This window comes from Cygnus olor, chromosome 8, assembly GCF_009769625.2.
Source record: "Cygnus olor isolate bCygOlo1 chromosome 8, bCygOlo1.pri.v2, whole genome shotgun sequence".
In the NCBI taxonomy this organism is placed as follows: domain Eukaryota; kingdom Metazoa; phylum Chordata; class Aves; order Anseriformes; family Anatidae; genus Cygnus; species Cygnus olor.
The window spans coordinates 8409002-8435926 of NC_049176.1; the positions used below are offsets into that span (position 1 = coordinate 8409002).

Below are 26925 nucleotides of genomic sequence, written 5' to 3' on the forward strand. Positions count from 1 at the left end.
GGGTGGACCTGACTGCACAGGTTAGCCATGATTGTGAAACATGTGCTGCAATCAAGCCAAGCAGTTAAAGACACTCTGATATGGAGGATGATGGTGACTGCAAGCATTTGTCTATGCTAAGCAACTTCTGTACTATTTCAACTAGACTTGAGTAAACTCTATGACTATGCAGCAGCTTAAAAACTTAGAAACCCAAAATAATGCATAATCAAGGTTAATTCTCATACTTGAGCCTACAAACTTCCAAGAAAAATATCAGAGTTTCAATACTGTAAGAGCTTCTTGTGCTTACCATGAGTACATTAACTTAAATTGAAACCTAGACAACCCTGACAACAATACAGATGGCCCTGGGAAGCATCTATCGTTGATCATCCTTTCTTCCTTTAGATGAGGAAGATTATCAGAGTTGTAGGAAATGAGGCAGAAAAGTTCTCCAGATTTTATTACTCTCCAGTGCCTACAAGAAGATACCAAAGAGTTCAAAGCTGGTCGTACTTCTCTCACCACAATGACAGGTATCTGCTATCTGAACACTGTTTTTTAGTTTTGCCTCTTTTTTTTTTCCTTCCTCCTCAATTATATTATCAAACCTACCACCACACAGAGAGGCCTAGTCTTACTGACTGGATCGTATTTTACTTGCACTGCCCACCATATCACAGGCCGTTTCTCCATCTCACTGCACAAATTCACGTTTGCTCCAGCCCTTCTTTATCTCAGCTTCTCAAAGCCCTCCCTTCTGCCGGGCTTGACATTCCTGAACTATGCAAAGTTGATTTTGAGAAAGCAAAATGCAGGTAGGTACAGTCATGAGTTTCTTTACACATTGAACCTCAGCACAGGGCTAACACAGCCGAACTCGAGCTAAAGATAACAAAGTTTCTTCTGACCAGCATTTCTACAAATAACAGTTTTCTCACTGACTATATAGGTCACTGTTTCTAGGCAAGGAACATATTAATGTTTCAGGAAGTGCTGAGGCCTTACAGAATACGTGGTAGAGCTCCCTTCAGTTGAAGGGATGCTTTTGCTGACCTGGAGTGACGCAAATCAGAGATGCATAATCTAGAATGACAGCTATTTGGGGATTACAGATGATTACCAACAGAGGAAACTTTGCCCTCTCCAAATTGGCATATTATGGGTTCTTCTTACCTGTGACATAAAAGGTTCTCAACTATTTCAACCAGACACCCTTCCCAAACTCAGGGAATACAGACACCCCTTAACAAGACCAGCAAGCAGCACACCCCGCCACGCCTGGCCTGCCCGCTCCTCTCATCTCGGCACAAACCCTGCTTCTGCAGTTAATTAGTTCTTCATATTTGCTCTCCATTTCAGGTATTTCTTTCCAACAACCTTTTTCTTTGTCCCTGTAAAACCTTGCATTCCTCCTGAACTAAAAAAAAAGATATACAACAAGAACAAAAACTAACTCAAGTCTCCATTAGCCACACAAAAGGAATAAAAGCCCACAGAGCCACCATCACAGTTATAAAATAAAATTTAAAATCAAAGGGGAGAGAAGCACCTTGCAGGGAACAAGCCCCTGTTCAAACGCAAATGGTTTCATCTTTTGCAAAAATCTCAAGTCCCTCAAAAATGTGTCCTGGTCCATGTAACGAGCCACAAGAGCCACTAAACCGGGCCCTGGATCTCACTGCTTTCCTTCTCCCAGCCTTGTGCTGCCCCCTCCTCCTAGCAAGAAGAGCAAACAACGAGGATCCGAAGAGCCAGCTATTGCCTCAGGCATTAGTGAGTGGGCTCCTAGCCTGCTAAGTATTTTCAGCAGGTATACAGGCCTTCCAATGCTATTTAACAGCTACTTAGGTGTTAAATAAAACATTTCTGATAATCGGTAAATAATGGCAGAGTGCCTTTTCTTACTGATGTAAATCTGAGAGAAGCTGAATGGCCCCAGTAGAATGCAGGTGCCCACTTAGGTTCCTGCAAACAGTCATCACAGCCGCTATGAGGTCTCCTGGGGACTCCAGGGCCTGCTACTTGCAGGTAGGGTGGGATGAGTAGAAGAAACCACCTCTCAAACAGCCCACCAGCTCGCAACTTTCCTGCCTCAGTCTTAAGCAGCTGATGAATGAGTTCAGCATTGCCAGCTTCCAGATAACCACAGCAACAGCATGGACATTCTTTGCTCAGAATAGTTTTTCCCTGATCCTCTTATTTACCATGTGATACTCTAACAGTCAGCCACTCACACTGCACTCACTTGCAGAAATCAACACGGCAAACTGCAAGAGCCCTGTCACCTGTACATTCATGCCTTTTTTGAAGGTCTTAATTTCTGCACATAGCTACATACAGTACCTTCAGCTCCACTCCCTGTACACAGCCTATGCAAAGCTGGGAACAAACGCTTCCAAGTCAGGAACTACACAGCTATGGCTGCATTCCCACTTCAAAAATTACTGAGGCTGTTAGCCAGGTTGCTGCAGCTGTTTGTAAAAGACATTCGAGGACCAAGACAGAAAGAGGAGCGGCATTTCTTCCAGAGCATTCTCTGAGGGCAGTGGCTGACCCCGACACAGCTGCTCAATAGCAGCCCTAGGACACAAGAGGACCAACAGGTCACAGTAAAGAAGAGCAGAACACAGAGCAACCTGGAGCACCAGGGGACATGCCCCCAGCATACATCAGCATAAATGCTGTACCATACATACTCTCTGACTAAGAACATAAATGCAATGCATTTCTTCTATCCCTTCCTCAGCGGCTCAAACCTGCGCTGCTGAGTCACGCAGCAGCACAGACAGGAAATATTGATGCCTGGCCAAGCATTAGTTTGCAACTCCAGTTTCAAAATCCTACTTTCACCAATGACGACAGAGAAAACAACAGTTAAAATTGTAAGTCTACTAAGAAAAGGGTAAGTATTTGGGAAGAAAAGAGACCCTTTAAAAAGAAAAGCGTCATGACTACGAAACTGCATATCTTTATTTTTCAACTTGGAATTGGAGGCAGAACAACTGCTAAAAAAAGCTACATAACAGTCTTCAATAACTTGGATTTTTTCAGTAAAATTACAAAATAGCTAGGCAATCATATACACTTCACTTACGCAAAAAGCAGTCCAGATTAAGTACTTCAAATACGGAGTAAAGAATGCAAGCAAAACCCATCATTAACATATAGTGGCAAATGTATTACAGCTTTCTCTGTTTGCCAAATATAATCAGTTTAATAAACATAAGCATTGTTAAAAACATCTTGATCAAGAAATGTCTAAAACCTACATCTCTAGAGACTAAACACAATAACAACTACTACCGCATAATCAGTTCTAGTGCTTCAAAACAAACTATCGCCAGCTAACATTAAGACTAGCTTTTCTTCTCCAGTCACTGCATGTATTATGATCACAATTTCACAGTTCAATGACCCAAAAATTCTCTAAAGAACCATATACTTTTCTAGCGTGGTTCATCACTAGTTACCTTTCTAGCATCACCATGCATCAACCTGAGTGCCTCCTCTCATTTAGAAGAATTAGACCTAGTAATGAAAATACACACACTAATGCATCAGCTTATTGGACTGATTATCTTCTCCATCATCATGCAGTCAGATGTTCCATTTCCTCACATATGAGGATAAATGCTCAAAGTGCCTTCCATTTGCTCAGAGCCCACTGCTCTGTGTCAATCTAGGTCACTAGACATTTTGCTTCTGCACCTGCTGCAGCTCTAGCCATCAGATCCAGGTGTAAACTTGAGCACCGATACATTGCCTAAGAATAACAGTTTCAAAAAGACTTGTTTCTTGAAGGAAGTCTAGGCAAACAAACAGTTTGAAGGAATACCGCTCTCCAAAACTGGAAAACTCAAAAGGCTTTGCTTGAATTGCAGATGAATAAGATTGAATAATCACTTTTTTTTTTCATCTGTATACTTTTCAAAACAGATAGCAACAGCTCTGCAGACTGCCTGGAAATGATTCACTACCCCACTTCACACCCATGGTAATTAAGTCACTGACACCAAATTTCATTCTACAAAATAGCTTACTGAACACTCCTTTTCAGTACTACTCCCTAACAAGTAAAACTGAAGTTTCAAACCTAAATTTCCAAGTTACACTAGCTAGAGCTTACAAACTTCTCTGCAAAGTTCATCTAAAACAGTTTAATAACAATCTTACAGGTAATTAAATCCAAGTTCTTAAAGTGTCACAGTACTAATAAAAAAAGAAAATCACAACACAAATCTGTGTATATTTTCCACTACTGAATAGACACATTATCAAAGTACCTGGTCACACAAAGCCAGGAGAGTGAGAGCACAAAAACAATCTACTGCAAGCACAATCTACTTTTTCCAAACGTGAAGCTCTTGCATATTTTCTGCCAAAAAGAAACGGAATCCTCTAACCTTAGAAATGAATGCAATAAATATGTCTAACACATTAGTCATGTTTCAGAACTCTGGAACTCCTACTACCAATTCTCCTACAGAACAGAAGTCACAATTTAAAAGATATACTTAAAATGAGAAAAAATTTAAGGAATTTTTTGTTGACAATGCACAGGAGACAGGAAAAAATGTTTTCCGTGGTCCAGAGTCTCTTCAGCTTTAAAAACTCCTTAGTCCTCTACTGCCTAGACCTAACACTTAACACAATTGTTTGAAATCAACATACGTCTGAAAAACTGTATCTGTGTTTGAAAATCCAACAATTACAAGAATAATTTAAACATAAAATGAAAATAGCAGGAAGTCACAAGCAACGCTTTCCCGAAGAATTTGGTTAATTATTCTTTTCACCATTACGGAATGAAATCATGGGGTTGTACAGCAAGCCCCTCTCCAATTTACACCGAATAGGACCAAAAGTAGTGGCATGACTTCACAATGACTGACTTCTGCTATGTTGAAACCTTAAGAAAAAACAACAATGTGGAACATTACTAAAAGGACAAGACTTAGAGCAGCACAGAGAAACTTTACCTTGCCACCTATACTGTTAGATGCACTCATTGGAGCAAGAATTGGTACAGTTGGTACATTTGAACTGTTATACCTGGGCATTAATTGATTTCTCCAGCTCTAATTTCACACTGTCCAGTATAGCTATTTACTTTAAGAAAAACTCTTCATAGGAAATTGTAGTGAAAGAAAAACTACTTGGCAAATGCTCAAGACTAAAAATTATCAAAAACAAAACTGAACAGGCATTAGTAAATATATTCAGGGGAGGGTTTTTTCCTTCTTTCCCATTTCAATACAAAATTGAACACAATCAGCTACAGTACAGCACATACGTGGAATACCATGTAAATTCTCAGATGTTTGTTATTAACTTTCCCCAAACAAAAAATGGTATTAACTTTGACAAAGCAAAATACTCTGCAAGACGCAAGCTGACTGCTCATCTATAATTTACAGTAGCATTTAACAGCAGGTAAGCTCTTGCAGCCAGAAAAGAATGCCCTAAGCATCATGCATAAGAAGCTTCATTAAGGAAAAGAATGATTTTGTTTGATAACAAGAATGAAGAGGAAACTCAGAACCGTAGAAGAATTTGCCTTGCCCTCCGCAAGAAACAAGAAAACATCCAACCACAACAAACAGTACTTGCAAAACCGAAACACAGCAAGACAACATTACTAGAACCAGAACCTAAGATGAAAAAAAGCAAGGGGGACACAAAACAAATTCTGATTTAGGAAGACAAATCATCACTAAAGTTCAAGCTTCCACCCTGGTTTAAAATGAATGAAAATTCTTAAATATTGTAGATTATTTCCATCTTCTCTCTAGAAGGAAGCTAATACTTTGCACTGCTGTTGCCATTTTTTTCATTAGACACATAAGCTAATAATACTTACAATTACTGAAAGCAACTTCTAAAGTAATTGTGTTTGTGTGAGGAGGGGTAACTTATTTCATTTGATGCCTCTAACACTCATATTTGCAGATCTAGTGTTTTGTTTTGTATTTATTAATTGCATGTGACCTTCCCAAACCATTTTTTTCAGCAAGTTCTGGTTTTAAGCTTTCAGTTTGCTTCCTAAATGGTAGAAAGAATTGCTAAGAGAGAATGTTTAGACTTCGTTACCCAGTATTACCATTGGACAAAAGCTAACTTTAGGCACAGCAATAGCTTTTTTTGGTCTTTGCTTAGGTTTGACGAGCAACGGCACAGAAAATCCTGGAACCCTAACTTTACAACTCATTGACTTCACTTCCCTTTTTTATTTTAATTATTATTTTTTAGGAAGGATTACAATCAACTTACCCTCTTTGCCTTTGAATCTTTCCTGATCGTATCTGTTGTAGGCAGCTGGAATAGGTTGCTTATTTCGCAGAGTAGGATCCTAAAACAGGTTAAGTAAGTGCTTTTTAGACATCTTGAAAGTATCTGTTGATTTGTGAAGTTCACAAAGCATTACACAGAACTGCTTAAGGCAATAAAATTAGTTCACTTCTGTAGGACTTCCAACGTATTTGAATACTGCTATGTCTAGTTTCAACATCCACTTACAGCCTAACAGTAAGTTTGGAAGTATATACTGAACGGAACGACAACAACCTGAGGCAAAACTGAAGTAGTAATAGCAAACTATATTAGCTAAAATCTTCAAGTTTTCTAAAATCACTGAGTTCTTGTAATATCTCAAGATTCAGAAAAAAATTTGTCAACTGGTAACTCATGGTTAAGGCTTCAGCCACACACACACAATGTTCCTTGCCAGCTTGATTAAGCTAGAAATCTGTTAAACTGCCAGAATAAAACCAGATTTGGTGAAAAAAGCATTTTGTAAACAAAAGGGGGAGGAGAGGTTTGGTTTCATGTTTTTTGTGTGTGGTTTTTTGTCTATTTGTTTTTTAAGGCACCTATAACATGCCGCTATATACCAATTCATTTTTTCTGTGGCTGATACTATTCTGCCCTGTATGTTTGAAGAGTCCCATGGACAATTTATGAAATTCAACATAAAGCAAATATTTAAAAGTTGAAACTCACCTTGCTACTTAAATTTAGTTCTTTGTTAAATGCAGTGGTAGCAAGAATAAACCCAAGTAAAATTAAACAGTTTCTATAGCAGATTGCCACTGAGTTCAAGAATATGTTATGTTTAATAAAGACCAATTGTAAACATACAGAACAAACCCTGTCTAATACCTAGACAACTTAAACAATAAAGCTGTAAGTCTGTCCTCCTGATTTATTACAGGCAAAAGAAAGCTGGTTCAAGCTGTTCCCGCCAGTGAGTCATGTTCCAGATTCTTAAGCATTTGCTACCCTATCTGTCAAAAAAAAAAAAAACACCAGCAAAAAAATTTGTTTGAAATGGCAGTAGTCTCAAGTAACACATTTCTCCCAAATAGATGCAGAATGTCTCTGGTGTTTGATACATACCGAAGCTGGCACTAACACTTTCATTGGTAAGTAACAAGAACATATTGAACAAATTAAACTAAAATATTCAACTCTTTAAATACCAGTAAATGTAACTTAAGGCAAAGAATATCTGTGAAGTTATGCTTGAAAGTTATTCATTCACTGCAATGACACTACAACAAGCTTCATGTTTAATAACTAAAAGACAGTGTACTCGCACTTTTGGAATGAAAGCCTTCATATTCAAGGTGCTGCTCTTACCGTCGGTGCTGTATTTGGTGCAGGTCTTTGCTCAGGTGCTCGGCCTTCTTCTCTGGCTTTGACTGATTGAAGAATTGCAAAAATATTCTTGGCAAAGTTCTGAAAAACATATTGAATACCTGTGAACCTTGATGACTGTTTCAAGTGATACTAATACACATGAAAGAAACCATTTGGTTAACTTGTGCTTCACAGAAAAACAAAAAAGTCACTGGGGCATGAGTTATATCAGTTAATGTTTTTAAGCATATTCCTCCAGCTAATATTAATAGGATTGTTTTACTCCAAACAAAAAGTGCTAATTAAACTTTTGAAAGGCAGATACTTATTATGTTACCACTTAATAGGCATTTTAAGTTAGAGATACATACACATCTTTCATTACTATTTTAGTAATGGATCATCAGTAAAAGAAACCTTTTATCAATTAATTAAAGTGACTTTTTAATAGTTTGGAATAGTATCAAGTATTCATATGCTTAGCTTACAATGCTATTGAAGACTAACACTGAAATATTGTTAACGAAGACCACCGGCATTACAAACCAAATGCAAAAATTATAAAGCAAACATGTCTGACGTGAATTTTATAGAAATTATTTAAAGAGAGGTGTAATTCAAAGCTTCTCTAAGCTCACTCACTTGACCTCAGTCAGTCAGCATGTTGTCAATTTGCTCCAAGCCAGAAGGGCTGGAACTGGAATACCCCCAGAAGCCACTTATGAAGGCAAAGCCATTCCTTGCACACACAAAGTTCTTTTCACAAAGGCTGAAAGAACTCATGCAACACTATTTCAAGTTCTTTCCTGTCAAAAAAAAAAAATCTGGAAAACCACTTCAAAGAGCTGTGAGCCATGTGCATATCAATTACATGTGGATACTCCAAATCAGCTCTATTCTTTGGAAAGTGAGTGTTTTATGTTTTTACTTGAAATTCAGAGACTTCCCCCAGACACTGGACTGAGCAGCACAATTCTAGTCCTTGCTGTGCTTCATCACATATTGCCTCTTGGAAAGACAAGCTCCTGAGTCTTCTGAAACTCAGAAGGATGAACTAATTAAATAACAAGAGAAGGAACTTAGAGTGATTGTCTGTGTAGAGGCCAAGTCTTGCAGTCACAGGGAAACTACAGCCAGCTTTCACAATCCTATCTCATTCATAAAACCTACAGTTAACGTACTCATAGAACGGAAATTAAATTTCCGATTATGATTTTTTCAAAGGCATTTTAGCATCTCAGTTTTTAATAAATTGAAATTCCATGTCCTGGACCAAATTTTAATTTCCTTCAGGTTAAAAAAAAAGATATTCTCCAGTTTGCTGAAAAGAAGTTGTTAATAAGCATAGAATTACAAAGTGTTCTTGCTGATGTTTTCTCTGACAGCATGAAAATGCAGGTCCCCCCAAGGACGCAAGTAATATCTGTTTCGAAGGGGAAAAAAACAGCAGTGCTTTAACAAACACTCAAACTACGATCATCATCTTGCTGTTTATTGGCTTGTTTGGGGATGTGGGATTACATTGTTGTGACAGAAAATGATCGAGCACAAAGTCCATTGCAGGTTCTAACTGATTTGCAAAGCCCCGCAGAGAGGGAAGACCACTAAGTTTTCATTGTTCATCCCTTTAGAGATCCAGAATATAAACATCCCTTAGCTTCTGCCCTAGATTTAGTTAAACTTAATACCAAATGCTACAGTTTTATTACCAAAAACTTCCAATCTGGGGGGACAGACCAGGAAACAAAAAAAAAAATCCGTCTCTCTCTGTACTAGCTCTTAAAGAAATTTGAACATTCTTTTAAAACAATGCTTAAGAAAATCTTCAGTATAAAAGGACAAGTTCATCAATCCTTGTTTTTATCTGCCTAGAGTGCTGCTACTCCCATGAAAGCTCTTTACTAATTCCAGCCACGTCTACACCTAATAGTATTTTACCACACTGGGGAAGAAAAAAGAGGAAGAATGTTTCAGCAGCTATCAAACCAGGTTTCTGATATTTTCTTAAATAAAGCTCTATAGTAACAGATTTGTCCTCCCATCCTCCTTCATGCCTCTACAGAGAGGACTCATGCACGCACTAGATGTAGATAGGAAGAGAAGGCAATGGGAACCAACAGACGATCAAGGACAGCAGCTATGGTCAGATAAACACCGTTGACCATCATCTCACAGCAAGAGTCACACATGTTCTTCAGGAAAACCTTCAATCGTATATAAATTCTCAAGATTTACAGGAGCAGATGCTCTATCCCTTGCCAACATAGTGACTAACATACAGCAAGTCAAGTTACTATCACTGGTGTTAATTTAACACCAGGCTGTTTTAGCAGAAATACCAGAACAAATAAGATCAGCCTGCTCTGATGGGGAAGAGCACCAAGTTACATCACTAGCAGAACTCTTTCTGTAGTAAGACTGCTTTCATGTAAATATAGCACAGCTTATTCAGAAGAAAAAACTGCAATTTTTATCCTGTAACCTGTATTTAATTTCTGTAACTATCCTTAACCCTAAAGCTCATTGACAAAGAACTCTAGTCACAAGAACAGCTTTAACTGCTATTTATCAGGTTAGGAAAAAATAATAATTTCTAATAATTTTTAGAAAGTATTTTAGAAATAATAATTTCTAATACCAATCATCAAGAAAGAACATTGATTTCATCTCAAAAAATAATTCTTGCGGAAATCTGACATACAGAACTAGAAACACTTACAGAACATGGCTTCACAATATCCCTATAAATCAGCTGTAATCAGTTTGTATCAGATTTTACATACTGGTATTTCACAGCAAAGAAAGAAGATCCTAGAAACAACCCTATAAACTCAAATTCTTATTTGAGATAAGGATTTCTTGTTGGACCTGCATCCCAGGATGATCAAGAGCGGTAGAATACTATAAACATCATCCACATCATTTACAGCAGGCATAGAGAAGGAAGAATCAAGCCCCTTCCACACTTCTTTACACATTTGCTTGATATGCTCAGACATACCGCTAAGTCCTTTGCAGCCAATGACAAGCCAAGGCACGACGCATATTCTCATTACAGATTTTTAGTAATTCTTACGTGCTGCGCGGCATAAATGTGCCAACAGTATTCAGGTGTTCTTATTAAAGTACAGAAGTTAAACAGTTTGTGTGGTACATAAACTGATTAACTGTAAAATTAAAAGAAAATGTTTTACACATGTAAATTTAAATCACACACCTAGATCCAGTGTCATTTAAGGCACTCTCCTACGTCTTAAACTCTAAGCATCTTCCGCACAAACTGTTCACAAACATTGAAGCTGATTCTCTCCTCCTTGTTATTCTAAATTGAAGATAGTCTTAGAGCATTGTATTTTGTATTGTGTGCTAGACTGCCCTCAGAGTCAAAAGTTGAATACATTCAAAATTGATATTCAGGGACAGCTGCATGCATTCAAATACAGGTAGAACAGCTACATGAAGTACTGATATTTTCTGCACTGTGCTTATTCAGACCATAAAAGTTTCCATCATTTCTGACCCAACATCTTTATTCTCCTAACGCAGGAACACTTCGTAAAGACCACAGATAGGAATACGACCTCAGATGATGGAATCGTCATGAAATAATGCCTCCTTTTTGAATTACACGTACATGTACCTCTCCTATTTTCATTCCTTTGTTTCCATTGAATAGCAAGTAACAGGACAAGATGCTCAATTGCACTGACAGGCGTGCTTGCAGAGGGCTTATGGTACTTCTCAAACTATTGTCCATACACTTTTGGCCTGCAATGACCATAATACAGTAACTCATGCAACAGTATGTTTCATACAGAAGGCATAAACAGAACAAACAAGTTGTAAAAGAACCACTTATGTATAAATAGATCTTTTTAGTTATGCTTTCAGGATGGTACCAATGTAAGAAGTTATCGCAACTGATATAGCTAACAAACTGGAGCAGAGTATAGGACAAATTTTTTAAACTGTCCAACTAGGGCATATATAAAAAAAGCATTAATAAAACTTGATTTGTCACTAACTGCCATGGAAAATGAAAATTAAAGTCAGACACTCCTTTTCACAAAATTTGCTCTGGGAAGCAAATAATATTCCACCAGACAAAAAGTTTAAGTACTATCACAGTCTACTGCACTGAAATAAAACATAGTTATTAGCCCTATTTGTGGACTGTTTCCAGTGACAAGTTTCATTCCTCACTTGTTCTGTTTTTTTCCCCACTAGATTTTTATAGCAAGAGTATTTTATGTGAAAGACATGTAAAGCATCTAATTTAAAATAGAATAAACACTAACTCAGAAGTATGAAAGAGCAACACTATAATGTCCTGAAAATAGAACACAGCATAAAACCTGCTTTAAAAAATACCTTGCACATAATCTGAAGTTATTTCTTATATGTACGCACCATATAGAAATGCAGGTGGGTTTGTTTGTTTGTTTTTATTATTTTATTTTTAAGTCATAGAAGTGCCCAAGTGTGGTGTTACTTTACAGCTAACCTAAATTTCCTTCACGTAACATAGCTCTGTTACTCCAGAGGTTTTCTGACAAATTTGAGGTACCTCGTCCCAAAACAAGATTCAATATTGCTCAGTATGAAAACAACTTTCACGATCTGGTCCATCCTTCCTTCAAGAGCCGTACTCAAAACACATTGACAAGTGTCTAACAGCAATACAACCGTCTTCCCAGTTTTAGTGAGTAAGCTAATATACATTAGAGTTTGGGAATTTAAATCTATACCATGTCACTTGTGCACAGGCCTTCTAGAACCACACCCTCATTCCATTTGAAAGCACTAATTGCTATTAACCTGGGACACCTTCATCTTTTCAACTTCACAATTAAGTTCACCACTATCATGAATTTCAGGAACACAGAACAATTCTGCCACCTAGAGCTCAAATATAAAATTGCTTTTACAAAGAACGTTAAGATTTTCAAAATTTTACTCAGACCTTTTAGCTGTCAAAAATAACTAAAAATACCATATTAGTCTTGCAATAAAGTTATTTTAATTTAAGCATTTGCCAATTAAAAGAACTTTCAGTAAAAGCTTTTACTGAAATTGTGGTAAGCATAGTTTGCAATCTCCTTACAGGGAACTTCATTGCTATAAATGTTCAAAAGGTACCAAAAACTTACAAAAACGGTAACTAAAAAAAAATCTCAACAGCATTTACTTCAAATATGCTACTTACTGTCAAAGGGGTCAACCCTATTATTGAAAGACTTTAATTTAAAAAAGAAAGTATATAAAAATGCTAGGATTAAGACAGAATACAAACGTTTTATTTGGTCTTACTTCCTACTTTGTTAGGAAAGCAAATATTTTTAATATGTTCTGAATTTTGACTTCTTAACATTTGCTTTTATTTTTTTTCATACAGTAAATATTAATCAGAGAGAGGACTATCTACCCAGATTGTGAGAAAATCAAATTGGCCAGACTGCATAAGGGAATTAATAGGATGTAAGAAGTGAGGCCTTTGCTTCGACATTGCAACACAGATGTAGAAATTAATATGCATGTAAAGAAAATCTTATATTGAAAAACTCCACAATTTTATCAACCAATGATTATGAAACTAAGCTAGAGGGACAGAGTTTCATATAATCCAGATCCTATACCAGGTTGCCTTCCATATGTTCAATTGGACTGATTATGTTGTTCCTTCTGTGCATACGGTTAGTTTGCTCAAGGAAAGGTAATTCTGATATGTTCGTACTTGCAAGAAAATACGACTCAAGACTGCTACCCGAAATTTAAAGTTTTAGCAGTAATCTGTAACATATCCCTAAAAATAAATGGATGAAAGATTTGAAAAAAAAAACAGAAATGCTCAGAGCACACTCCTCCTGTAAGAACACCAGTTCACTTCAGAGAATTACAAGTTCACAAGGCCATTACTAGTGAATTTCCAAGATTCCAGTTTTAAGGTTTCTCTACACACAAGGAGCACAGGTTCAACCCAGCCTACTCAATTACCATGCTGGTTATTTATAGAGTATTTCTCAACGTGCTGGGAACCTAAAAAAAATTCAAGTACATCAATCACTGAGATATATACTCCCTTCCAATATATTTGTGATTGCTGAAAATCCTACTTAGACTACTTTCGCATTCCTACAGGAAGAATTCAAGTGCTATGAACACATTTACAGTAGAAATGGATGGAATGAGGAGGTTTTTGCTTCAGAAAAAAAAAAGATTGCTGAAGCCTGCTACTAGAGATTACAGAAATCAAAGAATTATTCAGGAAGGAAAGAGAGGAAGAACATGACAGGAAGGAATCAATTTCTGTTTGAACACAAAGTTTTTTCTAGATGGTCAATGGTTTATTTTACAAAACAGATATAAAGCAGTAATTCAAGACTTATAATTCCAAATACTTATGATGTTAAATATTCTATGTATGGGTTCAAATCCTAGCTGCCAGAGAAGATGCCCAATTCAATAAACAACGGGTCTCTCAATAAATAAGTTACAAAAGCAGTATTTTGCTAGTATTTTCCCCTTAAGATTTGCAGTTTCAGCTCAAACTGATTTAATGTAGATAAAATCTGACAAGCTCGACCTGCCCTCCAGAAACAGGTTTCATAGTCAATAGTATGACTACGTTATCAAAAACTCAATTCATACCCTTCTAATGTGGTGTAAGTAAACATCCTAAGTTATTATGTGTGCTTTATACTAAAAAGGCCAGCAAAAGAAACAGCAAGACACTTACAGCATTGACACCTGGTCCAAATATTAATCCACAGATGAACTAATGTTGACTTCATTTCTAGAACTCCTCTCCCTTTGCCTGTACTGCTTCTTTCCCCCAGCACATCTCTGGCCTTAAGACAGCAATTCCTTTACCCTGATTTTTGTGCTTGTTTGTGAAGGTCAACAGTTAGAACTGGACTGTGTGAGGAGTGAAGACAGACAAAAGAGATGAGATTCTCAAAGGATTCTCAAAGCCCCCAACAATTGTGGCTGTTGAAAAAATGATAAGGGAACTCAGAAGTTGCATTTTCAGTTGGTTAGACTGTCTGTCAGCTCACCAAGACAGCCACGTTGCATACATTCATTCAAACCTGAAATTAAATTGCCTCTGAACAATATATCCACCCAAATAGTTCTAAAATTAAACTACTATAATGGGAAGAAAAACCTTAAACTAAACAGATACACTTTGGCTCTGAAAAGCAATTACATGAAAATGTCACATTATGCATAAACTCTAGAAGACTACACTGCAGACTTGGGGAAGGCCAACAGATGTGCAAGAGCCAGCACAGGATGACACATCCACCTGGGATTAAATCAAACACTAGATTTCCAGAAGAGGGTCGGAGTGCATAATAATCAGATAGAAAACTACATAAAAAATAATTCAACAAGAAGTTCTAAGCAAAATTTAAAAGATAAACAAGCAGACAAATGCAAATTCTGGAAGTCTTAAAAACGAAAAAGTGAAGTGAAATGTCTGATTTTAAAAACAATAGCAACCTCACAAATTCAGCATAAAGACAGCCAGGGATCAATGCAATAGCAAAGTACAATATAAGGGTAATGGAAGGGATCATATGGATACAGGTTGTGCGTTATAGGAAGCTTGGTGCCAAAGCACGAATGACAACCAGTGAATGGCAATTTGAACGAAACCACGAAAGCACTAGGGCTCTCCTGCCAATATGCACTGGACAGTAACAGAACTCCAATAATCCCAAAGAAAGTAATTTTGAGATCGCAGTTATTTCGTAGGTAGGATGAGGGTCAAGAAGGGAAGCCATGCTGAGATTAATTCTTTAGCTATCATAAGCAATTACTTCTTGGAGCACCTGGCCAAAGAAGTCACAAAAGCAAAGACAGCTGTTTATTTAGCCCGTAGAACCTACTTTGAAATGTAGCTTCTGAAGAACACTATAGCAGGGGTATCAATGTACTCTAATTCAACATCCTCGTGAAGTGAAAGAAAACCTTACACCTTTTGCCATAAAAAAAAATCCACTGCTAATTTCAGCAAAGGGAGTGACATAACAATGAAGTTACTACTAAAAGATAATTAAAAGCAGCATCGCAAAGGGATGCAAATACAAGCATCATGAAAACTTTCAGAGCTGTACATAGAATATTGAGGACCATCTTGCTGAAGGAATCCATACTTTTTCCAGAGATATCAAAAATGGAAGAAACCTGCCCAAAACATGTTAAGGACGGTATATTTTGTTTCGTAGCCTGATCTTCCCAGTGTTTTCTTTTTACATCTTAAGCCATCTCTACATCAATGTTTACTACAGAGAACGCTGGGAAAGTTCACATACAGGAGATTTTCCTCTGTGGCGCAGACAGCTTGAGGATCTGTCTCAGACTGAATCAATTTTTAGAAAGAAACAATAAAATTGACATTTTAGAGTGCTCATAATTTGGTACCATTACCCCAGGAGTTGTAAAGTTATTCAGATACGAAAGAGTCAGATTCTACGTGGTAAACTGCCATTGAAGGCAACTTCATTTTTAAACATATTCTAAGAGGATTCAAGAGACTGCAGACAAACCTGTATCAAGCAGATACTAAAAAATTACAATAAAAAGAGTTAACAGGCATGCTAGCAAGCCAAGTATCATACAGAAAAGCCAAAAGAGCAGTTGCAGGGGGTACTGTGCTTCCTGGATCAAAATTCTTTATATGAACAGGCAAATAGATAAGGAATGACTTGCCTGAAAGGACATACCTGAGTTTCCTAACAACTTGAGTCTATCTTTACAAAGGCTCTTTCAAAAATCAAAATCCTTTGTGAGGTTCTGGGATATAACCATAGCCCTGTGTAACAAAGTGATGTTTCCCCACCTACTTACTCTCACAGTTTCTTGTACAAAAATATAAGCTTTTGATGATTTCTGTCCATATCAACACTCCCGAAACTCTGTGCAAGCAGAAAAAAGGACTCGCTAATTATTCCTCAGACTAGTCAAAGGAACTACTTACCAGAGTCCCTAAACAAACTTGATCTCTTTTTGTCCTTCTCCCTGTGCTAGGTTTTGCCTAAAATCACTACCTCATCTTATTGTTATTACAGGGATACTAGGATTAAAAAAAATCCAACTCTTTACCTATCATCTTTGCAAGACTCTCCTGTAAGGCATGTAAAGATATGAATGCCATGACTGATTCACTACAGGAGGAAAAGTTACCCAGATTCCTTCAATACACACATTTTGGATGATTAAAGTGCTTTTTTTGTTTGTTTTGGATTGTTTTGGTTTGTTGTTGTTGTTGTTTTTTTTAATTTATCTCTAACAGTTAAATATAACTGTTCAGTGGTGAGATTGCTACAAATCTCAGACTTAAAGCAGCAATATTCACTCTGCATGTAACACGCAGGTATGTGCCATATACCTATTAATTACCCCATAATTCCTAAGTGTTCATTCCACTGAGGTCATGAGACTATGTTGTAAAAATGACCATCATTTAAAATACTGTTAAAAATAAGACAAACTAAAACTGGGAACTCCTTTGCTTCATGTCTAGACATTATTCACCTGTGATAGTACTTACAGAAGTAGAGAAGGCAAAGGATACAATCTGGCAACAACCTCAGGAAAACAGACTCTCACAATCTGTTAGAAATTGACTTACTGCTTCCTTGAGAAATTTAGCCTCAATTGTCTCTGCTATAAAGAAAGCTTGCTCTCTTTGGACAGTTAGGGTATCAGCTGTGCTTGCAACCATGCTCTGGATGACACGTAACCAAGTACAGATAAAGACATCAATTAAAGGAGCATGAAGGAACAAAAAGACACAGAAAAGCCTCGTCACGCCAACTTTCTGGTTTTGTTCATTTTATCATTTTCTCTCCTTACTTTTCCACAGCTTAGCAGCCTTTGGACTTTCTTTCAGTGTACCTATGTTACTACTTGTATCAGTTACACCCCACTTTAGTCTGTTTTACACCTACAGGTACTTCCTACAGCCTTCCCAATTGTAAGGCTCAAACCAGCTTTGTTTAAAGAGGAATTAAGTGATTACTTGGTATCTTTTAAATGGCTGAAGCAAGTATTTTGAGATGCATTTTAGGCTTACGGTAATGAGGAAAGAATGAACTCTTTGTCACTGTGCCAAGAGCTCTCCAGCATACCTTTACCTAGAACACTAAGCATAATCCTCTCAGTCATTTGTAGTCCATAGTTAACAAGCTAGAGATACAATAAAGAAAAAATGCAGTTTGCCTTTTGGATCATAGAAATAGCTTGGTATCTACAGCATTACCTTGCCTGTGCTTTGTAAGATTGTAGTTCTTGTCCTCCATACTCTCTCCCTGCTGACAATATCTCTGGTTACATCCACTTCAGCATCAACAAAACTTCTCTGTTTAAGAGCAGTTATGTCATCATCCAGATCAGTTTTGATAGTGGATCTTTTCTTTGCCATGATTTTTGCTTTGATAGCAGCAATTTTTTCCACTGACATGGCTTCAGACAAGGACCTAAATGAGCAAAAATAGCAGAAGAGACTGAATAACAGCACAAACAATTCTTCTGAGAGAATTTCTGAATGAGTAGTTTCCTCCTGCTTAAGTTTACATCTATGCCATAAAAAGTCACCTTACATATACATAAAGATTATATGAGCTCGGCATTGATTCTAATGCCCAAAACAGCATTTTTCTGACAAAAGACTCCATACAGGTATTAGCACAAAAGAGTCAAAAAAATCCCAACTATAACAAGCAGAAATAAAGACTGAAAATGTAAAGCATCAGGACTACCACTTCCATTCACAATATCATCTGACTTTCAACTCTTAGTAATTTATAGCAAATTACAATTTTGTGTCTAGTCAGTCAATCTCAGGCTTCCAAAGCATTAAACTAAATTCTGGTTGAGGCTCTGTTATGCGGACTTGGGAACTTGGAAGATCAGTGTTACATTTCAGAACAGGTAGGCCAAACAAACAACAGATGGTAGTAACTTTGTCCACCTTAAACTGTATTTGAAGTAGCTCAGCTCAGTCCAAGAGTGCAACATTTTTATCTGTTTGCTTTTAATTGTAAACACAGCAGGATTTACTTGCCAAACACTGAGCACTATTGTTTTCCAGGTAAACTGAAGAATAAAAAGGACTGAATTGCACAATCCCAGCTGCACATAACCGATTCTATTCTACATGATATTTTGAGAACACAGTGCTTCACAGTGCTTAAGTTTTCAATTTCCTTTTACACCTAAGCTACTGAAAAAGGAACTTATTTGTTGCTCTTAAATGAAGCAACAAGAGTGACAAACACACAAAATTCACTGCTTGTGAATGTCACTTGCACTTTTAAAGGGACAATCTTTTGCATTCAATTGTATTCTGTATTTGCAGATTTTTACTAAGTAATTACAAATAACATTTGGTAATCTTCACTGCAATATTGTCTCATACTCCAAAACTTTCATTTGTAGCACACTCAAACTAACATCCAAATTATCAGTTTACACAAAACAATATGCATAGTTACACTTTTTGTTTCTTAAACTTCCTGACTTTTAGTCAGGTATGACAATCAAATCTGTGGCGTTGGTTTTTTTTTTTTTTGTTGTTCTAACAGTTTCCTTTTATGTACACCTAAACAAGACACAGATAGGAAGATGATATTTTTATGTGCTTAGGTGCAATTATATCTCACGTGGCTATATTAATTGTTGAAAGGCTAACTCATAAATTTAATCCTGGTAAAGGACAGACGAACATTCACAACATGGCTTATGCTCAGGAAATAAATTTCTCAAGAATGCAGTTGGTCTATCAAGTGAAACTATTTATTTGCAAAATCCAATGCAGATGAAACGATGTTACTGCATACTCATACACCTTCCTAGCAGGAAGTATGATTCCCATTTTGCATTCTGAGAGCTGACACACACAAGAAATAAAGCAACTACCTTTACATTATGGCTTCAGAACTTAGGTATTTGAAAATGAGTTACTAGAGTTTGGTATCCTACTAAGTACCTACTAAGCCCAAGATCCTTATCATCAACAAGGTCTTGGAATAATTTCATTTCCTTTCTGCCTGGCTTGGGGAAGATATGGTGTAAGACACAAAAACAGCAGTCACTCTGCAAAATTCTGGACAGATACAACAGAAAAGGAAAGGTGACAGGCAAGTTTTTAAACACTTGAATACTGATTACCACTTATGGCAATGACAGTGCATTATCCTCTGGTAGTCTACTGCCTCCTCAGAGGAAACAAGCTCACCTCTGCAAGGAGTCAAACTGAGGTCCTGCTACCCTTAGATGTATTCTTACATTATTTTCCTCCTTTTTGCACAAGACACTCCTCAGTACAGGATTTTCTTTCTTTGAAATAGAGATCATCAGCTTTCCTTTGCAATTCTGCTCATTGTCTTTGACTGCTTAGATAAACACCATGGCAAAAGAAAGCGTAAGTAGTGGGGGTTGAAGGGCAAAGTGAGACAACTGTTCTTACACGTGTGAATAAAAAAAAAAAAAGATATCTCATGCCACACCATCTGAACTTCCACTCAAGAACAGTAGTCTGACCAGGCACGAGGTTCTATCCCCTCAAGCATAATTGACGATAGCACCTAAGGGGAGGGGGGATAGGGTTAAGGCAAAAAACTTCCAATGAGAGCTATTGGACAAAAGTAAGACCACATGCCTAATTGTTATTAGTCTTTTAATTAAGCATTATCCATAAGAAATTGAAGTATTCCTACCTGATCTGCTCTGTTTGCACGATACCTTCTTTATGTCCTTCCAACCGAGCTGCCAACCGCTCCTTGTCAAGACGCACACACTCTTCATCCTAGGAGTAACAGTGGTGTTTAAATTTTTGTGTGTTCTCTTTAATAACAGAAATACAGCTAGAATTAAAGCTATATAGAATTCACTTTAAGATTAGCAAGGTCTATCTTTATTTCCAAGCATTTTTGAACTGTGCGCTAGTATTAATTGTACAGCTACTGGAAATTTAAGAACCACAATATACAATTAGAATATAAGGGAATAGTAGTTTCCTTTTCATTAAAGTGCCTTGCTGAGACAAGATTTCAAAAGAATAGAAAAGCAGTAAGAGAATTTGAAGGTGACAAACAATAAGTATATATACATTTTTGACAAGCTCAATGATGTTTTTACAGAAAACTGCCCAGAAGTGTGACATTTTGATGCAGAACTTTCATAAATGGTATTCTTAATGAATATATAGACAAGTCGAGAGTAAAGACTAGTAAAGTGACTTCCAGTTACTCAAGCGAGGATGAAGACAGACATGTAAGGTGAGAAAGCAACAGAAAGACGTAACTTGATGCCATTTTTTCAGCTTTAAAGCTGATATCACTTATGTCTTATCAGTCTTATTTCCCCACAATATCAAAATCATCATCAAGCCTGTCCTACTGCTAAAAAGCTGAAGCATAGCAAAAACAGTCGTGCCCGTGTATCAGGAGAGACCTGGAATCTCTACACTGAAACAGTTTCTGAATAGCTTAAAACAGACTTTACAGACTGAGCAGCCAGAGCAGCAAAGAAACAAATGAAAGACGGCCATAAACTGATCAGGTTCGTATGTAGAATACTTGATTCTCCAAATCATGATGTTGAAGATGTACAGTTTGAAAACATAATGGTATCACAACCATATAGGGAAACGTAGAATGTAACTCTACAGATCACCAATATGTCATCTCAGAGCAATTGTGCCTGTGAGCCATTAAGAATGCCCAAAGTTCTCATTAATCTTATGCTTATAAAGCTAAGCACAAGCAATGTTCAAATCCAATTCCGGAATAATGGAATGTATGTATTTACAATAAATCTAAGAAGAAATCTAAAACCTCAGAGCTCCGAAAATATGTACAGACAGATTTATAACAACTCAGAAGAAAAAATGGATGAACACAGTTAAAAAGTAATAGGGGAAAAAAATAAACTAGTTTTTAAAACCAGGCAGAATTATGTAATACGTGTAAGAACTAGACACGTCAATTTCATTCCAGAGATACTTGTGAAAATACACTGTTTAATTATCCAACACATAGCTTCAGAAAATACTAAATCGCAGGGACAACAGTTTTGTATACCACTATAAAGATACTAAAATAGCAGATAAATGCCAGTCTTATTGATATCGACTCATTTGTTTTAAGTTATGTCAGCTCACAAATGGCAAATAACAGTAATTACTCGTTACATAGCACTTTGATTCTAATCACATAGCTCCTAGCAGACAGATCATAATGCAACAGGTATTTATAGATCCGTGGTCAAGCTTTACCCTTTCACACTCCGATGTACAGCCAGCAACTCAAATTCCAAGTTTAAACCAGAGGCTAGAATTCCTAAGTTCTATCTCCTTCTGGTTCATGTACACACTAACAGAAGTAGCGTGTGCACCCAGAGGACAGGTAGTCCAGCTGAACTGCTACAAAATGAGAAAAACTATAATTTACATACATATCCCCCAAATTTGTATCGATGACAGTTACTGTTATTACCTCTATTCTTGGTTTCTTTGCTTCCGCTAGTATTTCATCTGCTGCTCTTTTAACTACAAGAAAAAGAGGACATTAAAAATGCAGCATTGCAGAATACTTTCATAAAACAAACTTTGAGGCTACTTTTTAGTTAAACTATACCTTGAGTGGATCGTTGAAGGCCGATTTCAAGTGGAGCACTTCTGTCTATACTTGATGAGGTTGCTGTAATCAAACAACATTTCATGTAATTATACTGAAATACTTATCAAACCTTTTATAAAAGGATGAAGAACAACAGATAACATGCAACAATGTAAATTCTAATTAGATATTAAGAAAATAATGTCTTTAGCAAAGGTTGTCAAACACTGGCACCAGAGATATTCAGAACCTGACTTAATATCAAGTTAGGTCAGATTGCTCGGGGCCATTTGACTCTTCAAAAAGGGGACTGAACCAGATGAGTCTGTGGTCCCTTCCAACATTAGTCAGCAATTCTATGATCTGTATATACTACCCAGGAGAAAACAGTCACAAAAAGTTACTTTATAACCTGGAATCAAGGTCTACTTGTTCATCTGCTTTTTGGAAAAAAGACAACCTGAGGGTCCCTCTAAAAAAGGTTTACTGCTCATATTACAGAAATCATCTCATATTCCAACATAGAGAGACCACGTGCAAGACAGAGCAAGATAAAGTAGGCCATATTTATCTTTCTCTGGTCAGAGAGAAACCTCTCTGACTATTGGTAACAGAAATTTTAGCACGATAGAATACCGGGAAAATCTGCCAGACTGAAAAAGGAGTGATTTGATACATTTTATTATACTGCAGATGTTATCCCACACACTCATTGCATCAAAATCAAAGTTTCCCACAATCTGGAGAGAAGGAAGAAACAAACATAGAGCATTCTAACAGATAACTATTAACCAAGGATGTTAATAATCAAGTAGCTCACTTCTAACCATGCGTGTAGGAATGCAGCTCCTAGGTGTCTTAAAAATAGTTAAGTTCAGAATAAAATAATTTAAAGAAAAATTAGTTTAAGAAGCCTCAACATAGTCAGTTAAGCTACAGATTGACCCTCATGTATTGCCCCCTCATTTATCCCATAAATGCAAAGCAAGAGAGTACTGTGTCTTTAACAGAAAACATCACTCACATGTTTCCCCATTTAGGTATGCAAGTAAGTCTTTCCTATCAGGTCTTCTTACCACAGGAATGTTTTCAGTCTGAAAAGACAACAGACTTGACATTAAACTGTTATTCCCTCAGAAGGACTCTTGATGAAGATTTTTCCACTTTCATTGACCACTCATCCGCACAAAGAAAGGAAAACACGTCCTGCATCACAAGCAAGCACAACTATCAAGCTTAAAAATGCAACTACTTTCTGGAGGATGTTTAACTACACAAAATGAAACATGTCATCTGCTATAAAACAAAGGGAGGACAGACTTTTTCCTCCTTCATTTCAGACTTGCAAATAAGCAGTAGAGTATTTTTTAAACACACACAGTTCATTGCATACCTTTTTCCCTTTCCCCAGACACTAGACATGCTACCATCACTCTCTGACAATAACTATGCAAACATTACTCAGCTCAAACCAGACAAAATGAAGTTCTATATGGTCTACTTACTGCAGCACGACGGACATAAACAGGATGTGAAAGGTGCACATTATTGAGCAGGAACAAGATAGAATCCAAAGTGTAGTATTCCCTGGGCTGACCCTCCTTCCCGGTCCTGTAAAATCATGAAACACAGTTTTTAACATTTAACAAAGCATTTTCCCTCCAAACGCGTGGTTTTACTCATGGCTCACCACCAGCCTCAAGACACTCACCACGTAAGTGCCAACCTCACTGGGGGAAGGCAGAAGAAATAAAAACCACTCCTCAAGCATAACTTTCTTTAACCTGGAAGAGCTACACAATACCTATTAAATGTACCAGAACTGTAAGTCTGTTGTCTCTATAGTGTGGATATAATGCCACTGCTGCTTTCTTGGAATTTCGTTTCTAAGCAAAACAAAAAAATGTGTTGATCAAAAGCACCCAATAACCTGTTCTGAACTCATTACTAGCAGGAAGGCTTAAAACATTACCTTCTTAGTGATGCCTGAGAAAACAAACACCTTATTTCATAGGGAGAAAAATTATTCAAAATACTGTGGGAATTGGTAGAATAAAGGATCTTTCTATCACTCTTCCTTCCAATAACTTAGGCTGCATATTTACACGGTCGAAGGGAGGGTTATGTTTTGTTGCAAGGACGAGGAAAGGGAAGAGACTTTGTATCTTTCAACTGCTAAGAAACAAAGTTGGCTGAACAACTGTAACAAAATTGGACTCCTCAGCAAGGAATTGTTTGGCCATTTTATTGTTTCACTGCTATCTTTGATCAGGTAGCATCTGAACTTGTTCAGGGTACTCCTAGAAACAAAAGCTTCCTCCACATCGACTTGACTCTGAAGCGAAGCCCGTGTCACGTGCCACAGTTGTCACTGCATTTTACAATCAACACTGTAGATTCTCTCTTTTCAGAGTAAGTCATTATTTCTTTGAAGTGCGTCACATCCAATGATTATATTAAAAAGTCCAGCTGCTCATCTACTCAAGTTTCTTTACACTATTTAGCAATGAACGGTGTAATTTAGAAAACAAACACTGAACGGTTATCTATTAATTTGCAAATACAGCATTACAAAGCCCCAGGCATTGACAAAGCTCAGCAGTGCACAGCTGGTACTTCACCTAAGCCACACATGCAAGAAATCCCCATGCTCATTATCATTGCAAGAGGATGCTTTATTACAAGGACAATACAAGATACTGCATGTTAAAGGGAGAGCGTCAGATGGGAGAGCAATTGTACAGCAAGGAGAAAATCTAAGCCTAAACTGGCATTTCAACATCAGTTCGTGATCCTTTCAGATTTGCCAGAGGACCTGCTCAAAATAAAGAGGTAAAAGCAAGCTAGTCTGAATGCAGCTTACTTCACTCAATTAACAAACAATGTCAGTAGCAAAAGAAATTAATCTTCTTTTCCCGTATTACTAATTACATCAGTTATTTCAGAAAAACAATCTTATGATCCAGGCCTTGAAAAGTCCAGCACTTCAAAAAAAAAGTGATGCAACTTTTAATACTTGTTAAACTCCAGCTTAAAAGCTGAAGAAAACGTTTACATAATGCAAAAGAGAAAGCTTCACCTGGTTGGCTTTAGCACCAGAAATTTATTTCCAGTTCATCCATTCACACTCCAAGGGCACCACAAGTTTATTCGTTTTCTAACTGCTCCACTTCCTTTTTTGTGTTTGAAAGCATGGATTTCGATAGAGGTTCTAAGTTCCTGGGTCTCGTTCACAGAAGCAAGCAGTAATCATCAAAAATACAAGACTGGACACGTGGAGCATCACACAAAGCACAATACCCACGACCAGCTGCTCTCTGTTTAAAAACTTCTCAACTGTCCAAACAAGTCCCTCTGACGGGTAAACAAGGCAAATGAGGTGCTGGTACATTGATTCCTTCCTTGGATTTTGAAACTGATTCTATAATCACTCTTCTGGGGCCATGGACCAACCATTATGTCAAAACGAACAAAACATCTCATCTTAGTCCATCCTGCCTTCAGAAGTATTCATAGAGTTATGCTCTGTGGACTGTATCTGGGAACCAACCTGCATCAGAACAACTTTCTGTGTTTTGTTTCCAGGTTACCCTTACCCTGGCTCTTTTCCTCAGACCAATTCACTGTTTGGCAGCCACTCGTGCCAGCGTGGAGAGAAGGCAGCACTGCTGACTTCTGCCAGCTTTGCTGCTCAAGGAGCCACAGTGTTAAATGTCTACTGGGACTAATTCTAGAAGGGACAGAATGCCACCACTGCTATTCTGACTTGGATTACTCTCTCCAGACCGGCAGCGGACAGAGATGCAATTACAGCAACCAGGCTGTGGACATCTAAAACAGAAATCATATTGGCTTTGTGAAAGATTAAGCTATTAACAACAGCTCACTGCATGCATAGTTTGGACCCCCTCAAGTGCCCCAAGTAAGAGATTTTGAATCTTACAAGTTGTTGATGATGTTCCTCATAAGTCCCAGCAATTACAAAAACTAACAGCTCCCTAACTGTGATCTCAAAGGTATTGAGTACGGCTTGCAGAACTGGTTCTTCAATTTAAACATTTAAGACAGAATGTTCTACAGTGGTTCACAAGAGATGCAGTGAATCAATAGCAGCCGCATTCTACCAAAAGTTCAGAAGCCACCTTTTTGGGTCTGAACCAAGATTTACTAGTTTACTAAAACATAAAAAATCTGTAACATTATCATAAGAGATGAAGAACTGCACAGCTGTTATGTGGTTACTGCTTCTGCTCGGCGCATCCTCTGCTCCCCCACAATCCCTCTCTGACCATAAAGATAAAGCCGTGTTAATGTACGCAATAAAGTTTTTCTCTCCAGCTGCCACCTTCTTGTATTTTGTTAATAATTTCCACACCTAAATCAAGTTTTCCTAAGCAGTAGAAGAGTCAGGCTAGCATATCAGTTTCTCTGTTCCCCACAGAATGGGGGTGAAACGTGTCTGTCCAGTTAACCATTACTTATTACCGCCTGGGAAAAGCGACTTGTAGCAAGGAAAACACCATAACTGTCTGTCTATGTAGCTACTCAGCAAAACAGAACCAAGACTTATCAGAAGCTTTAAAACTTATCTCCTTATGCAAATATTTCCTTCCTCTCTGGTCTACCTACCAGTATCCCCCTCTCAGCCAGGAAGTGCAACTAAATCCCAAGCAAG

The 26925-nt window shown here is 37.4% G+C and overlaps 1 protein-coding gene across 1 annotated transcript in view; it reads right to left on the reverse strand.

Annotated features, from left to right (window-relative positions):
* The window catches only part of CDC73 (cell division cycle 73), a 97194-nt gene that overhangs the window by 69125 nt on the left and 1144 nt on the right, over nucleotides 1–26925 (reverse strand). Inside the window, exons 2-9 of the mRNA XM_040565153.1 lie at nucleotides 23756–23861; nucleotides 23275–23344; nucleotides 22269–22331; nucleotides 22128–22180; nucleotides 20349–20437; nucleotides 17891–18107; nucleotides 7624–7722; nucleotides 6256–6334 (exon numbers count right to left, since the gene is read on the reverse strand). Of these exons, the coding sequence (XP_040421087.1) occupies nucleotides 6256–6334; nucleotides 7624–7722; nucleotides 17891–18107; nucleotides 20349–20437; nucleotides 22128–22180; nucleotides 22269–22331; nucleotides 23275–23344; nucleotides 23756–23861 (776 nt within the window). The remainder of the gene's footprint in view (nucleotides 1–6255; nucleotides 6335–7623; nucleotides 7723–17890; nucleotides 18108–20348; nucleotides 20438–22127; nucleotides 22181–22268; nucleotides 22332–23274; nucleotides 23345–23755; nucleotides 23862–26925) is intronic.